This window comes from Brassica napus, chromosome C9 (assembly GCF_020379485.1).
Source record: "Brassica napus cultivar Da-Ae chromosome C9, Da-Ae, whole genome shotgun sequence".
NCBI classification, from domain to species: domain Eukaryota; kingdom Viridiplantae; phylum Streptophyta; class Magnoliopsida; order Brassicales; family Brassicaceae; genus Brassica; species Brassica napus.
The window spans coordinates 22,915,564-22,932,899 of record NC_063452.1 but is presented as its reverse complement, the minus strand read 5'-3'; the positions used below and the strand labels follow the sequence as shown (position 1 = coordinate 22,932,899).

The following is a 17,336-nucleotide window of genomic DNA, read 5'->3' as shown; positions in this document are numbered from 1 at the left end:
GAGAGGCACAAGGGGAGAACTTTTCCAGAGCAAACTTAGCCCTTAGAGGAATTTTAGGCAACTTTCCGTTTTTCTTAGTCGAGCTGCGACTAAATTAGGTCTTTGCAGTCTTAGGGTTTTAGAACTAGCAATCTCGCCGACAGCTCTCGCTGCCCAAGACTCTTACCTTGTTGTAACGCTCAAACGCGGATTCGGAATAAGATCTATTTTGCTCTCTTTTCGATTTCTTATTTTTCTCTTCTTTATTTCTTGTTCTGATTGCTTGGCATGTGGTTTAGCAGATATCTGGGACCTCTGGAAAATTAGGGTTTTCCTAACTTCCCTTATTTAAACGGAAATCGACAGTGCGAATTTTGGGTCCCACATTTTTCATTTTTTGTCTCATGTCTTTCTCAATAATTTATCTTGTTTTTGAAGCATTTTAATTACATGGTTCTCATCTTACACTCCTTTAAAAGTAGATCTATAAATTTAGATATGTATGTGTGTTTTATAAAGGTAGATATATCTCATTTTTCACTCATTTTTCTGGTTTGAAGCCATTTCAATGTTTTTGTATTTGGAGGTTTTTCAGATCTAAGTCAGACTTTGGAAAACTTCTGAAAGTCTTCCGACGAGTCTTCTCCCATGTCTCCTCTTTCATAACAGATCTGAGTGTTTTGGTAAGATTATATGTCTGATTTTTTTCATTTGGTAACCTATGGTTGCTTAAAGTTCTTACCTTTTTTCTTAAACTAAAACTCTCCAACCTCTCTATAATCTCTTAGAACTTGAAAACACCAAACTCTATATCAATATATCATTTTTTTGTCTCATGTCTTTCTCACTAATTCATCTTGTTTTGCATGTTTTTATTACACGTTTCTCATCTTCTACTCCTTTAAAGGTATATTTAAATTTTGGGAAAGGTATTTTTGTGTGTTCTTTAAAGGTAGATCTATCTCATCTTCCACTCATTTTTTTTTGTTTTAAAGTCATTTGAACGTTTTTGGATTTGCAAGTTTTTCAGATCTGACTCATCTGAGTCAGACTTTGGATGACTTATGATAAGTTTTCTAACATATAATGCTCAAGAAGACTTCATGGAATTCTTGGGAACAGAGTTTTCTCCCATGTCAAGTGGAGTCCAAACTTGTCTTTGCAGAGAAAAGATCTATAATAGTTTTGTTTATGATCGGTATTGTGATTTGTATGTGTACTCTTTTAGTTGTGAATTCTTTTGTAAATTTGAATAGATATTAATGAAAAAATTAGGTAAATATGTTCATGTCTACAACATTATCTTTCCAAAAATACTTGATATTATTGAAGTTATTCAAGTTATTGATACAACTTCAAGAGCAAACACAACAACACAAAAAAATTAGTCAAATTTACTACAACTAAGGGAGAAGACTTCTCAAGAGAACGTAGTCAAATTTTGAAAAGATCAAACATTACATAAGTTCAAACATATAACACTTTTACTAGAAGTCTTCTCGGAAAACTTCTCAGAAGACTCCTCGGAAGACTTAAATTTCAAGCGGGAAATTAAAATATAAGCAGAAATTTAAGCGGAAAGCTCAAATTTGAAGTGAAAATTGAAATTTTAAATTTCATGAAAGTTAAAAAAAGTATATCTTATGATATAAGAAGACACACTAAACCATATGACTTGATATTTTTGAAATTACTTAACACTTCTGAAAGTTAAAAACATATCTTAAAGTTACTTAACAAGTTTACAAAAACTAACGTAGAAAACTTCCGCATAAGTCTTCTCAAATTACCTAGAAACTTTAATAAACATGAATGTTGGTAACCTCATAATTATCACCAATTAAGTTATCAATTTCATTTAGTAGCTCCAATATTAACTAATATACATGAGTTAACAAGAAAATGTTAAAAAGTCTTTAAAGTTTTAAAGAAAATGAAAGTTTATTAAACATTGACGTAGACTTCCATGGACATTTTCTAGGAAGTCTTCTACATAGGTCATATTTGCAATTGAAAATTTACAAAAGAAAACTTTCGGAGAAGTCTACTCTACAATAGACTTCTTGGAAATCTTCTTTTGTAAATATTGGCCTAGTTTTGTTTTTGAAAACAATATCAAAAAAATACCAGAGAAGTAAGTCTTCTAGGATAAACAGGTTAGTTTTGCAATTAACCGAATTGTGTCAGAAATTTTACTTTTTCTAGAAGACTTACATGGAAGTCTTCCAATAGAAGAATAAAATTTAAATATTTAATTTTAACTAGACGATTTACATGTAAGTCTTTCGGCAGAGGACTTACACATAAGTTTTCTGTGATAACCAAAGGTTTGACCAGAATCTCGGAATAAACCTTTGGAAGACTTACGTGTAAGTCTTCTCTCGGAAAATTTACATGGAGATCGTTTAAATAAAATAAAATATTTAAGTTTTATTTTTCAATTGCAAAAGTAACCTGAGACAACTTTCACCGACAGTGAGAAGACTTCCACCGATAGTTACGGGTAACTGCAAAACTTCGAGAAAAAGTTAAATTTCTGACATAATTTGGTTAATTGCAAAACTAACTTGTTTATCATAGAATACTTACGGGTAAGTCTTCTCTGGTATTTTTGGGATTTTCTTGTTAACAAATAAAAAATGGAAGACTTCGGGAGAAATCGTCTTTTAAAAACAGACATAAGGTCAATTGCAAAACTAACATTTGCATTGGATAGAAGACTTCCATATAAGTCTTCTAATTGTATAAGACTTACACAGAAGTCTTCTAGCGAACAGATCTGGAAAAAAAATTCAAAAATCATTGTTAGATCCAATGAGGTTCATGTTTAACTTCTCCAAGCACACATCACTTCTTAATGAAAGTTACTCACTCGATCTTGACCAAGAATCATAAACTTGAGTAAGTCTAGTATGCTTATAATTTTTGAAATAAAAAGTTGGGATTTTGGGATGAAATAAAAGAGGAAGTGAAAGGAAAATGGTTTGTGTGTGTAAGAAATAAAAATATGAAGATGGAGATGTTGATTTTAGAGGCATTTAGAGCTTGAAATTGTTTGTTCATGGTGGTTGATGTATTGATGACAGTAGCAATGTTGTAAATAAAAGAGGAAGATGAGGATGATTGAGTACAACAATCATTTTCGAAAAAAATTCTTTTTAAGAAATAATGATATTTTCGTGAATAATCCAAAATTTTAGGGTTAATAGCGCAAATAAAAGTTTCAAAAAGTAATAAATTAGTTTATGTTTGACTTTAAGTTTTGGGTTATTTTTGGGGAAAACCGCCATTTAAATCCCCAATTTTCACAAATAAGCTAAACAAAGCTCCAACTTTTAAGCAAGCCAAATAAATACTAAACTTTTTAAAAAATTCTAAATTAATCCTAAACTTCTATTGACTCAGCTGTTTTAGTCATGTACAAGTCAAACGTTAATTAGACGTTTACATCTGTTAAATAGTAAAACGGTGCATTTTGATGATTCATTAAAATTAGAAATTCTGCTCGAGTCGTGAACCCTACTTCCCATAACCAACTAAATCCTATAAAATTTCCAGTGATTGCAGAGAGGAAGAAGGTGAAGATCTTGGGGACTTTGAAATATTGATAATGCAGCTAAAACACACCGTGAGGATGGACATGAACAGTGTGACACTTCACTGGCCATGCCAGCTAAGTGAGGGAGAGTAGCAAGAAGTACAAAAACAGAGTATGCTTTCACTTGGAGAATTATCCAAGAAAATAGATCGTGAGTTTGTTAGAGTTTTGTTCATCTTTTTTTTTTGGTAAAAGTTTTGTTCATTTTTGTTCTGAGTTCTGATACTCTTTAATGGAGTTCTCTCATTGTTGTTTTTTGAGTTGATTCTTCATATATACTCTTGAGAAGTGTGAGAAATGGTATTTCGTATCATGACCGTTATTCCATTATTGTGTTGTTGAAGCTTTCATACGGATTTACCGTATCAGAAACTCACGAGCCTTATTTTAACCCATGGTGAAAAGGAAAAAGAAATATTTCTGGAATTAAGGATTGCAGTCCACGAAGAAGGGAAGAACTCTTAATTTTATTGAGTAACCAAAACTCACCGTTTTTACTATTTAACAGATGTAAACGTCTAATTAACGTTTGAATTGTACATTACTAAAAGGCTGAGTCAATAGAAGTTTAGGATTAATTCGGAATTTTTAAAAAAGTTTAGTATTTATCTGGCTTGATTAAAAGTTAGAGTTTTGTTTAGCTTATTTTTGAAAATTTGGGATTTAAATGGCTGTTTTCCGTTATTTTTGTAAAAAACTCAATTTTAATATATGCAAAACCCATAGGAATTTTAAGGAAATATGGGATTTGACCAATATTTTTGGAGTTCATTAGGATGAAATTTGAAAAACTTGTAAAACAGAAATAGAAAATATTTTTTTACTTTAAAATTTTTCTTTTTAAACTCACAGGTAGGTTTTGCGCAGCAACAAAACATTAGCAAAATGATCCTACACGAATCAAATCATAACCATTGTACATTTAAAAATAACTGCTTATTTATTCCAAAATTCAAGCTAACAATTCCTCGATGGGAGAGAAAACAGCGAAGAATCCTCACAAGTTTTTTAATCAAAAACAAATTATTGTACGATTAAACTTTAGCGAAACAATCACCAAATCTACACATGTAATTAATTATATTACTCTGCAAACTAAACAATGACCGAGTGATAAATCACACCAAACTGAATCCAAGAGAAGAAAGCAATCTTATTTACAATTCAATTGAGTAAACATGCAATTCAGAATCACCTTAAAATCTGAACACTACAAGAAAACGTTTTCATAACAACGAAGATTTACGCCGAAAATATTTCCTCGTAAATTTACATGGTGTTTACAACGCAGTTACGAGAAAACCAAATTTCGTCATAAACTCCATGTAAATTTACGAGGAAATATTTTAGTCGTAAAATCCATGTAAGTTTACGAGGAAAGTACGTAGAATGAGAAATACGTCGTAATCGTTACATCGACATTACAAGGAAATATGTTACCGTTATATTTAGGTAAAAACGTGTATTCAATGTGATTGAACTTACCTAATTTCGTCGTAAAGTCGTTGTAAATATTATGTTAAAACCATGTAAAATTCATGTAAAACATTCCTAGTAAAATCGTTGTTATATTTCAACTACCCAACTCGAAAATTTCTCTATATATATGTCATTTCTCACAACTCTCTTCCTCACAACCCACAAACTGAAAAAAAAAATCAGAAAAAAAAAATTTCAAAAAAAAATCTAAGAAAAAAATAGCTGTGGCGGTAGTATTTACGAGTTACTGAGTTGGATATATTTGGGCAAAGATTCCGACGGGAGGGTGAGGAACGCATTTCTGAGCGGGCTAGAGACATTCATGCACCAGGCGGGCTGTACACCGATCACGCAGGAAAGCGGTAAGATGTTCTGCCCCTGTCGGAAATGCAAGAATTCAAAATTTTCACGCAGTGAAACTGTATTGAAACATTTATTAAACAGAGGATTTACACCACAGTGCTACATTTGGTATCAACATGGAGAGGGTTATGGGGAAAATGAAGCTAGTAATAGTAATAATAATTTTGAGGATGCTCATCATAGTGAAGAACCGAATCATTTGCGTAATGAATATAATTATCATCAAGATCAGAAGCAGATGGTAGATCATGATAGGGTTCAAGATATGATTAGTGATGCATTTTTAGAAACGACTACAACAATAGCTGATGGAACTGGAAATGTAGAAGAACCTAATTTGGATGCAAAATTTTTTTATGAAATGCTAGATGCTGCAAATCAACCAATCTACACTAGTTGTAGAGAAGGTCTCACTAAATTGCCTCTAGCAGCTAAGATGATGAATATTAAAACGGATCATAATTTACCTGAGAATTGCATGGATGCATGGGCGGAGTTGTTTAAAGAGTATTTGCCAGAAGACAACGTGTCTGCTGAATCTTATTATGAGATTCAGAAATTGATTTATAGTCTTGGGTTGCCTTCGGAGATGATTAATGTTTGCATCGACAACTGCATGATCTACTGGAAAGAAGATGACAAGTTAGAAGAGTGTCGATCCTGCAAAAAAACCACGATTCAAACCGCAAGGCTGTGGGAGGAATAGGGTACCGTACCAAAAGATGTGCTACCTACCAATTACAGACAGATTGAAAAGATTATATCAATCTGAGAAGACTGCTGCATCGATGAGGTGGCATGCGGAACATGTCTAGAGAGATGGTGAAGTTGCACATCCATCAGACGCAAGAGTGTGGAAACATTTCAACAAGGTACACGCAGATTTTGCTACAAATATTCGGAATGTCTATCTTGGGTTATGCACCGATGGATTTAGTCCATTTGGAATGTATGGTAGACAATATTCTTTGTAGCCAGTCATTCTTACGCCGTACAATTTACCGCCGGATATGTGCATGGAACAAGAATTTCTATTTTTGACCGTATTAATCCATGGGCCGAAGCATCCAAAACGGTCTCTTGATGTTTTTCTTCAACCGTTGATAGAAGAGCTAAAGCAATTATGGTCAGAAGGGGTGAGGACGTACGATTGTTCCTTGAAAAACAATTTTACGATGCGAGCAGTTCTGCTGTGGACGATAAGTGATTTCCCTACATATGGGATGTTGTCTGGCTGGACAACACATGGAAGATTATCTTGTCCATATTGTCTTGGATCGACGGATGACTTTCAACTGAAGAATGGTAGGAAGAGTTGTTGGTTTGATTGTCATCGTCGCTTTCTTCCACTTGCCCATCCGTACAGAAGAAATAAGACATTGTTTCGGCACAAAAAAATTGTCAGAGACAGTCCTCCTCCATATCTCACCGGCCAGCAGATCGAAGCAGACATTGATTATTACGGAGCTCAGGAAACAGTTAAGGTTGGAAGAAATTGGCATGTTCCTGGAAATATGTCTGATGGGTATGGTGTCTCTCACAATTGGCATAAGAAAAATTTATTTTGGGAGCTATCCTATTGGAAGGATCTTCTCTTACGCCACAATCTGGATGTCATGCATATTGAGAAGAAATTTTTTGAGAACATCATGAATACATTACTTAACGTCCCTAGGAAGACAAAAGATAACAAAAAGTCAAAGATGGACTTACATGATATTTTCTCAAGAAATGAGTTACATATCAAGAGCAATGGAAACGTTCCTGTTCCCATCTTCCGGTTGTCATCAGAAGCCAAAACAACCTTGTTTGACTGGGTTGCATCAGAAGTTAAGTTTCCTGATGGTTATGTTTCAAATCTGTCAAGATGTGTTGAACGAGTTCAAAAGTTTTCCGGAATGAAGAGTCATGATTGTCATGTGTTTATGCAATGACTACTTCCATTTGCTTTTGCCGAGCTCCTTCCAGCAAATATCCATGAAGCACTTGCAGGTAATTATAATTTTATAATATATATACATATGTTATGAAATGTTATTAATTTGATTACTTTTGCAATATACAGCCATCAGAGCATTTTTCAGAGATCTTAGCACACGTACGTTCAAGGAAGAAGTCATCGAACAACTTCATCAGAACATTCCGATCATATTGTGCAACCTGGAGAAGATATTTCCTCCTTTATTTTTTGACGTCATGGAACATCTAGTTGTCCACCTACCGTATGAAGCATTGCTTCGTGGACCTGTTCACAATGGATGGATGTATCCGTATGAGCGACAGATGAAACATTTGAAGGGGAAAGCAAGAAATCTTTCAAAGGTGGAAGGTTTAATAGTTGCGGGGAGTTTGACAGCCGAAACATCTAACTTCACATCATACTACTTTGCTTCAACTGTTCGTACGAGAAAAAAGTTCCTAGAAGATATGATGATGGTGGAGTACCGACATCATATCCAATTGATAGTGTTCCTGACATTTTCTGCGAAATTGGACGGTTTGGTGGTAAAACGAAAGAAGTATGGTGGTCATGTGAAGAGGATAAACATAGTGCCCACACTTATATTCTGCTCAACTGCGAGGATGCAGTGACCCGTTACTTTGAAAGGTAAATATTTTTGTGAATGTTAATTATATGAATTGAAGTTAATTATGTATGATTTGATTATTTTTTTAATTTGCAGCCTGTTTGTATCTCAAGTTGAAGAAGCAATACTAGGAATATCTGCAACTGATGTGGACACACTTAAAGATAAGCACTTTGTCAAGTGGTTAAAATCACAAGTACGTAATATATCTCATACATTGATTAATTAAGTAAGTGTTTTGATACTTCAATATTAATTAAGAATATCTGCTTTTTGTAGGTTGATTATGACGATCCTTATTATCCCGTATGGTTTCACGAATTGGTTCAAGGTCCACTTGCAAAGGTCACCACATCACCTATGTATTTCACACGAGGATTTACCTTTCACACATACGAGTATGGGAGACATCGGGCAACGAGTAACTACGAAATATGTGTGAAAGGTGAAACAGACTTTTACGGGATCTTGCAAGAGATTATTGAAATGGAATTTCCGGGGTTATTGAAGCTAAAATGCATCCTCTTTAAATGTGAATGGTTTGATCCTGTTATGAACCGAGGGATTCGGTATAACAAATTTGGTGTTGTGGATGTCAATTTTGGGAGAAGATACAACAAATTTGAGCCTTTCATTTTAGCTTCACAAGCTGAGCAAGTTAGCTTCCTTCCTTATCCTCGGCTTCGAACTTCCGGGATAAACTGGTTAGCTACTATCAAAATTACACCTCGTGGACGCATTGTCGCTGGAGAAGAACCGCCCTTGCAAGAAGAAGACGTTATCAATGAAGTTGAGGTACCAGAACAACCAACTGATGAAATCCTTTTGATCGACCCGCAAAACTTTCAATATGAAGATATTCCCGAAGATGCGACAGATGAAGCACGCGAAGACGAGTTCGAGAGAAGCGACGATGATGATTGTAATGATAGTGATGAGAACGAAAACGATTTAGAGTGATGTAATATTGATGAGAACGAAAACGATTTAGAGTGATGTAATATATGTAGCAAATGTTGTATTTCTCTATTGTAACGTATGTTTAAAGAAATATTGTTTTTTACCATCTTAATTTATGTGTAATAAATGTTGTTTTATATAATATGTCTTTCTTTAGTTTTTAAAAATTTATTTGGAGTTTTAGGGTTTTAGAGTTTAAGTTGGAGAAAGAGCAAGAAGTACTAGAGAAGAAGATATGATGTTAGATGATATGTGACTTTGGGGTTTAGGGATTTCATTCTTGGTGTTTAGGGTTAAGCGTTGTAAAATTGTTGTAAAAATAACACGTACATGGTAACTTCGTCGTAAATGGTTAAATCGATTCCACGTAATTTCGTCGTAAATAGAAAAAGACGGGCCAGGTAACTTCGTCGTAAACGGAAAAGCCTAGTAAATCGATTCGACGTAATTTCGTCGTAAATGGAAAAAGACGGGCCTGGTAACTTCGTCATAAATGGAAAAGCCTGGTAAATCGATTCAACGTAATTTCGTCGTAAATAGAAAAACGCGGGCCTGGTAACTTCGTCGTAAATTGAAAAACTGCGGGCCTGGTAACTTCGTCGTAATATTACGTCGCGTTTACGACGAAACATTTTCTATATATTGAGACGCCGAGAGCGAGAATTCCTCGTTCATTCCTCCCAAACTCCTTTGCTCTCCCTCTAAGGTTCACTCCCTTTCCTCTTCTATTTTTTTTAAGTTAGTTTAGGTTATTAATTAGTTAGGTAATTAGTTTAGGTGATTAGTGAGGTAATTAGTTTAGGTGATTAGTTAGGTGACGGAATTCTATAGTTTAGGTGATTACTTAGGTAACAGAATAACTTTTTAATTATGTCGTCGTAATTGATTAAATTTATTTTAATTTTTTTTAGATGGCTCCTAGAAGTAAACCAGCAGCACCTACTTATGCCCAGTTGTTTGGCGATGGTTCCGGTACATCTTCTTCCGGTCCATCGTCTTCCGATGCAGTTCCAGACTCTCAGAATTCTCAGAGAGTTTTTTCGAGTCTTCCTCTTCCACCGCAGATGCCTCCACCTCCTCCTCCAGCAGCTGCACCTCAGCCTGTCCCAGAAGGTGCAGTTCATCCGGATTTGCGTGTGCCTTCATTTGCTCCATTCGCGAGATATACGGTGGAGGATTTGCTTGCCCAGCCTGGACGGGAGGGTTTAGATGTTCTAGACCCCGATAGACCCCGAGGAACTTATTGGTAAGTTATTAATTTTTATTACATTAAAATTTAAATTATTTTTATTTTCTAACGGTTAAATTGTTTTTTGTTTTCAGGTTTGGGGCTAACAACTGTGTTAGCCGGAGCGTTTCGGCGATGATTAAGGGTTACTACGATGGGGCATATCCGAACTGGAGCAAGACACCAAATCACGTTAAGATCACTTGGTTTAAATGTTTTGCGGTAAGATTTTTAAATTTAATTAAATTTTCACTTTTAAATATATATATAGATATTTTTTAATATTTATTATTAATTGTATTTTTTTCAAAATTTTTGTGTTTCAGCAAAAGTGGCATTGGTATTTAGGAATCACCGAGAGGGTGAAGGCGGAATTCGTTGCAAAGGCAAAGATCCACCTCTGCAACACAGTCTTCGATTGGAAGGACAAGTGGGAGATCTACGGGTATGAGGGAAAGCCCACTGAGCTCATGAAGGATGTGTGGGATGGCCTCATCGCCTATTGGGAGCACCCCTCTTCCATCAAAAAGGCCAATTCGTGCTCGGCTTCTCGAAGGACGAAGGATAAAGATGGTCATTTGTCCATGCTTCACAGAACCGGACAAAAACCTCATGCATTAATCCGTCTAGAAGATGTAAGTTTTGCTTTAAATATATATTTTAAATTATTCAATTAATATAATTTTTAATATTTAATTTAATTTTTTTTTGTATTTCGAGAAGACGGGAGTCTGACCATCTCTGTCTGACCTATTCAAGATGACTCACGCCATATCCGACAGAGTTTTTGTGGATCCTGCATTTGAGAAACTCTTCCAAGCAGTGGCTACTCGGATTGAAGAACGGGAGACGCAACTAACCTATGAGTCTCCCGATGGATTACCCGTCACATTGTCCACCGAAGAGGCCGACAGAATCTTCGAAGAGCTACAACTTAAAATTTTTGTTTACATTATTTTTAATATTTTAACATAATTAACTATATTAATTTATGCTTTAATTTTATAGGTGGTTCCTAAAAAGAAGGGACGGATAGTCGGTATAGGCTCTGTTAACGAAGTTGCAAGGGAAACTTCGTCATACACTTCGAGACGAGATGAAGAGACTGCTCAGATGAAAGCTCGAATGGATAGCCAACAGGTTCGTTTATACTCTCTTGAGGATTTGCTAGACGTTATGGCCGTGGAAAACCCGGTTATGCAGAGAATGTTGAGTGAGAGACGAGCCGCTCTTGGGTTTCCAGTACGAGATCCTCATGAGTCTGATCCAACCCGTCAACAGCCGAGCAACCCCGCCGACTACTTCGAGGATATGTATTTTTTTTATATTTCTATTTGTATTATGAATTTAAATATTATTGTATGACTTTTAAATGCTTTTTTAAAAATATGTTTTTCATTTTCATATTTTGTTTTAAAATTTAAATTATTTTAAATTTCGAATATTAAATAAATTCAAATTTATTATATATATTAATAATAAGAATCGATGTAAACTTCACGTAAATGTTTACGAGTGATTAACGTCGAAAGATTTACGAGGGTTTTACATCGAAAGGTTTACGTCTTCTTTACAACGAAAGTATTTACGTCTGCTTTACATCAAAACAGTTACGTGGAGTTTACCACGAAAACTTATGTCTCGTTTACGACGAAACCTTGCTCTGCGCTTTACGAGGATTTTATTTCATCGTAAACATAACAAGTCGTTTACGACGAAATCTCCGTTACGACGAATGTTTTACAACGAAACGTATTTCGAGGTTAATTCGTCGTAAAACTCCATTTACGACGAATTTACAACGAATATTGCCCTCGTAAAAAATATGTTTTCTTGCAGTGGAAGCTATTTTCATTTATTCGACCAAACAATTATTGGTTCAGTATTGGAATTGATGATAGGTTAACAGAGTTTTTTTGAGTTGCTAATTTATCTTTCCGATTCTTTTTTTTGGCAAAGCAAATAGTTTATGGCGTAGCCAATCATGAAAAATCGAGCTTCTGAAGATGTAATTTGTTCTTCTGTAGGAACAGATCAAAATTGGTATTTCTATTTTTTACAAACACATTTTTTGCGTAATAGTTCAATCTAAGAAAAAAGACTAATCTTGTTTTTCCCGAATAACATCTCTTGAGATGGTATTTCTATCTACTGATTTTTAACTACGAATCTTTAACAAACAACTCATAATAATTCTAGATATTTATTCTATTAAAACAGCAACATGACTTTTTGATATAGATATAGTGTAACTATTTTAATATAATTATTAAAAAAATTATTAATTATTTAAAAAAAATATTATACAAAAAACATAAATATGATTAAAAACACACAAATATAAAAATTATTTTTTTTCTAAAAAAATATAAAACAAAAAGTATACTCACCCTTTAAAGACGAATCAGAATCTAATATTCTATTAAATGAAATCCTTATTTTCCAATAAGGAGGGATTTAGAAAAGTGTTTATAAATACTAGATCCAATAAAGTAGGATTTAGAACATGATTATAAATACTAGATCCAAAAGGTGAGATTTAAAAAAAAAAACTTCTCCAAATCATTATTCCAATAAGCCCCTTTAATGTATTTATTTATGGAAATAATTATAATTATTTTTTAAGAGTAAATTTGAAAACTGATATAAAATTAAAATTCACCTTGAATTAAAACATTGGAGGTAATATATCAAAAGTTATATTTTTAATTAAAAATAAATATTAATTATCACATATTATTATCTATCTTTTATATTATTAAAGCAGAAGTACAAATATAAAACTATCATAGGATTTACTACTTATTTACAAGTCTATGCCATTGAAATATTAATAAGCCTAACATTAAATATTCTTTATCTTTTCCTTTTTCTATCAAATCATTGCTTAAATCTATTAAGAAAGCTTTTTAATTATGTCAACGACCCTATACGTTCATTTCCTGAAGTAATATTAAAACATATAATAAATACAAAAATAGTACGAGTGGATTTCTTGCTGATTCGCTTTGATCTGTTTTTTTTGGATAAAATCTTTTAAAGTAGCATATCAAAAATTATATCTAATTGTCTTAAAAAATATATTAGTAGGATAAAATCTCAATTAATTCCTATATTATTTCTATACCTTAATTCACTATTTAAAAAATATATGACTACAAATCACTATAAACAGAAAATACATTCGAATTAAATAAAATTTTTGAAATTATAAAGTGATTTAGAAATATTTCCAATAATCTAGCTAAGCAATAAATAAATATCATAACCATTTAACCGAAACCATTATATTAGGCAACCGACCACATATACTGAATATCTAATCTATTAAAAGTGGAGTACAAAACTAAATTACTTCTTAGTTTATCTACTTATTTACAATAGTATGCTAATGAGATATTTATTAAACCTATATTTAATTATGTTTGTCTTTTCTTAATTTAAATTATAGATTTTTTCAATCGAATCTTAACCAAAATATATTTTCCAATAGATTTACTAATATATTTTGTATTAACGTATTAAATGTTTTCTGATATTTATTAGTAATAAATAATAAAGTAAAAACCACATATCATAATAAATTTATATAATATATAAATAAAATATAAAATAGTCTATTCATAATTATTGGTATACTATTTTCATATATATATATATATATATAAGTCCAATTATACCAATAATTTATGAAACACTGTGATATAATAAACTATTAAAATAACAGAAATATAATTATTGAAAATAATAAATAAAATTTTCATGTTTTAAAATGTTATACTAACATTTAGTTAATACATTTTAAATTACATATATATATTATACCACTTAGTACAAAAAAAATTTAAAGTGAAAACAAATATTCAGATAGTCACATGTCAAACTCTAAGAATAAACAATAACAGTGCAGGATAATTTTTTTTTTTAACACATTGTTTGAATAGAAATTATAATTCCAAATTTTTTTAATTTATTTTAAGAGGTGTTAAAATTTTGGATTTAGAAATATTTATGACCCAACCATATACTTTTAGTATGAATAATTAAAATTTATATCAGAATATTTTATTAAAAATAAAATTGTACTTGTTATAACAACATAATTTACTTCTAAATCCAAATTAGGGATTTGCCAAATATGACACAAAACTTGATTTTAAATGCAAAACTATACCCAAACTTAAATCAAATGCAAAAGTAACCTAAAAGCCTTGTGAAATTACAGCCAGCTCCTTGTGACCAAACAAAAAAACAGAACTCATTTTTACGAATATAGCCCCACTATGTCTTTGAGTCTTCTGAGATTCTGTTAAGTCTTCTGGACGACGTCCACGGAAGTCGTCTGGTATAGTTGATCTTAAAAATAATATATAAATTTTGTAAAAAATATTTTGATAAGCGAAAAAAATAAAATAATGTAACTATAAACCGTCTTAAGTGATATAAATTAAGATATAATAAAATTGAATTGTTTTCAACATAGATGAGTGAAAGTAGTGAATCATGATATTTTTTTGTGTAGGGTTTGACAACATATGTTGTAGTATTGTATGTATTCTTAGGGTTAGATTTCGGAAAGCTTAAATATTTTTTTGAAAAATTAAATTTTTGCCTACATGTGATTATTTCTGTGTATAGTAAACACTTTTTAAGTTTAATTTGATTTTATGAAGTTTTTAGTTAGTTAATTTAGTTTAGAAGTTACGTTTAGGGTCTAGACGACTTCCATGTAAGTCGTCTGGTGAATAATTTAAACTCGATCACTTACAGGGAAGTAGCCTATACCGGACAGAACCTTTAATTTTTCCAATGTACTTTTAAACCTAACCGGACATTTAAATACTATTTTTCACTATTTCACAACTTTTCGAAACCCTAGCGCCGTTTCTCTCCAAGGGCGATTACGAAGGCGACGCTCTGATTTCTCACCGCCGGTAATTTCTTCGTTCTCACCGCCGGTAATCTCTTGTATTCCGTCGTTCTCACCGCCGGTAATCTCTCCTCTTACGACGAATCTTGTTTCTCCTTCATGCCGTAGAGTATTTAGTAGTTTAAAATGACCATCCGCTTCCTTTTTTTCAGATCTGAAACCGCGTCTCGTTGAACTCCGCCGCGGTAAGTTATTTCTCTTGTCTGAAGGTGTTTAGCCACTGTAAAACCCTAAAAATTGTAGTCTTGATTCTTCTTTTCCCGTCGATTTTTGCAGATCTGTAACCGGTGTTGTCGTAGGAAACCATACGTTCTCCGACAGTAAGTCATCCATCTTTTAAAGAAATAGTTTGTCTATTTATTCAGATCTGCATGCTTAACAAGATTTTGAGATCTGTAGAATACGATTGTTGTAGTGTAATACTGAAACATAACTCAGACGACTTCGAGGAAGTCTTCTACGAAGTCTTACACTATGGGAGACTTCCTAGAAATCTTCCAGAAGACTTAAGACTTCATAGAAGACTTCTTGGAAGTCTTCCAGAGTGTAATACTTCGTAGAAGACTTCCTGGAAGTCGTCTGAGTAGTATTCTCACTAAAATTTACATGCAAGTCCTCCAGTATTTGTATTTAGAATAGTGCGCTTGTTATGTGTTTGAGATGCTTGTTTTTGATTGTTTTGCAGGCCGGAAAATGGTTTTACCAGAACTCCCGCTGAGGATACATACATTAGGGGAAGAGCCCCTGCAGGCAAGAGCATTTCATATCATACTGATGACTTGAAGTTATTTGCTGCTCTAAAGAACGCTCTACATGCTGACGAATATGAGGAGCTGAAGGAGTCAAAGTTGGGAATGTTCATAAAGTTCAAGGAGCTGGATTTTGGTTGGGCTTCAAGGCTGGTTCATTATATGCTCGGTTTCCAGCTTGACATCAAGAAGAAGTAAGAGCTGTGGAGTCTCGTTGGTCGACAACCAGTGAGGTTTTCACTTTTAGAGTTTGAACACCTCATTAGTCTGAACTGCGATTACAACGAGGACCTGGAAAATCCAAGGTGTGAGGTTACAAAGGAGATGGATGCTTTCTGGGATATGTTGGGTGTTGATGTCGATGCTGGCCCAACTACTGAACATATAATAGCAGCATTTGGGAGATGCGAAGAGTGGTCTCAGGATGATAGCATGCGGCTCGGATACCTTGCCATCTTCACTGGATTCATTGAAGGGAGAAAGTACTCAACCGCTACACGAGCTAGTCTTCCAAGGCTAGTGATGTATTTAGAAAAATTTGAGAATTGTCTTTGGGGGAGAGTGGCGTTTAAGGTGCTGATGGAGTCTCTGAAGGGAAAAGATTTGCAACAGCATTCTTACACTGCTGATGGGTTTATTCAAGTCCTCCAGGTGTGGGCGTACTATGCTCTGCCAGAATTTGGTGCGAGTTATGGGAACCCCATACCAAACAGACCGTCTCCGCTGTTGCTGGCTTACAAGGGTGGCAAAGGATGCAAAGGTTTTAAAGAGGCCATCAGCACACATGTATTTAAACTTCACTCCCAAAGACTTTCCAGGCTACTTAATTTAAAGTCTTCTCTGAAGTCTTTTCTGGAAGACTTCAGTCTTTGCTAATCCATCAAATATCTAAGTTGATATCTTTTATTTTCTGCAGACTAGCGTGATAAAATTTATTCAAAAGGACTTTGGTGAAATGTTTCCGCGATGGGACTTTGATGTAGAGGACTCGGCTGCGGAGAACATAATCAAAGTCATGTTTAATGCGAAATCTAGATGGAAGTGGACTATGGATTGCTGGGAAGTCACCGGTACTAAGCCGAGTGTGAAGAAAGAAGTTGCAGCGGAGACAGAGAGTGGTGTGAAGGAAGAAAGTGGAAGACCTAAGAAGAAAGCTCGTAAAGAGATTCCGTTGAGGCACGTGCAGAGGCTATTAAAGTGGCTCCTACAGAGGCTCGTTCAGAGGCTTCTGCGACTGTTGGTGGGATGACCAAAGAGAAGATTGAAAAAAGCTTCAGGGACATAGCTGATGCCATGAGGGATGGGTTTAGGATGTTGCTTGATACCACTCAAATTACCTTAAGGAGTGATTTATACTCTCTCAAATAAGAGGTCGAGTTGTAGTACTTAGGGATCGAATTCACAGGGAGTTAGGGAACCTAAGAAATCTAATATGATTTGTTAAACAAGATGTTTTAATGAT

At 33.8% G+C, this 17,336-nt stretch overlaps 1 protein-coding gene across 1 annotated transcript in view; it reads left to right on the top strand.

The window, feature by feature from the left end:
* Nucleotides 1-17,123, top strand: part of LOC106417003 — a 33,226-nt gene extending 16,103 nt beyond the window's left edge. The window contains exons 2-4 of the mRNA XM_013857868.1: nt 15,811-16,023; nt 16,141-16,660; nt 16,791-17,123. Of these exons, the coding sequence (XP_013713322.1) occupies nt 15,811-16,023; nt 16,141-16,660; nt 16,791-17,123 (1,066 nt within the window). The remainder of the gene's footprint in view (nt 1-15,810; nt 16,024-16,140; nt 16,661-16,790) is intronic.
* The last annotated feature ends 213 nt before the right edge of the window (nt 17,124-17,336 follow it).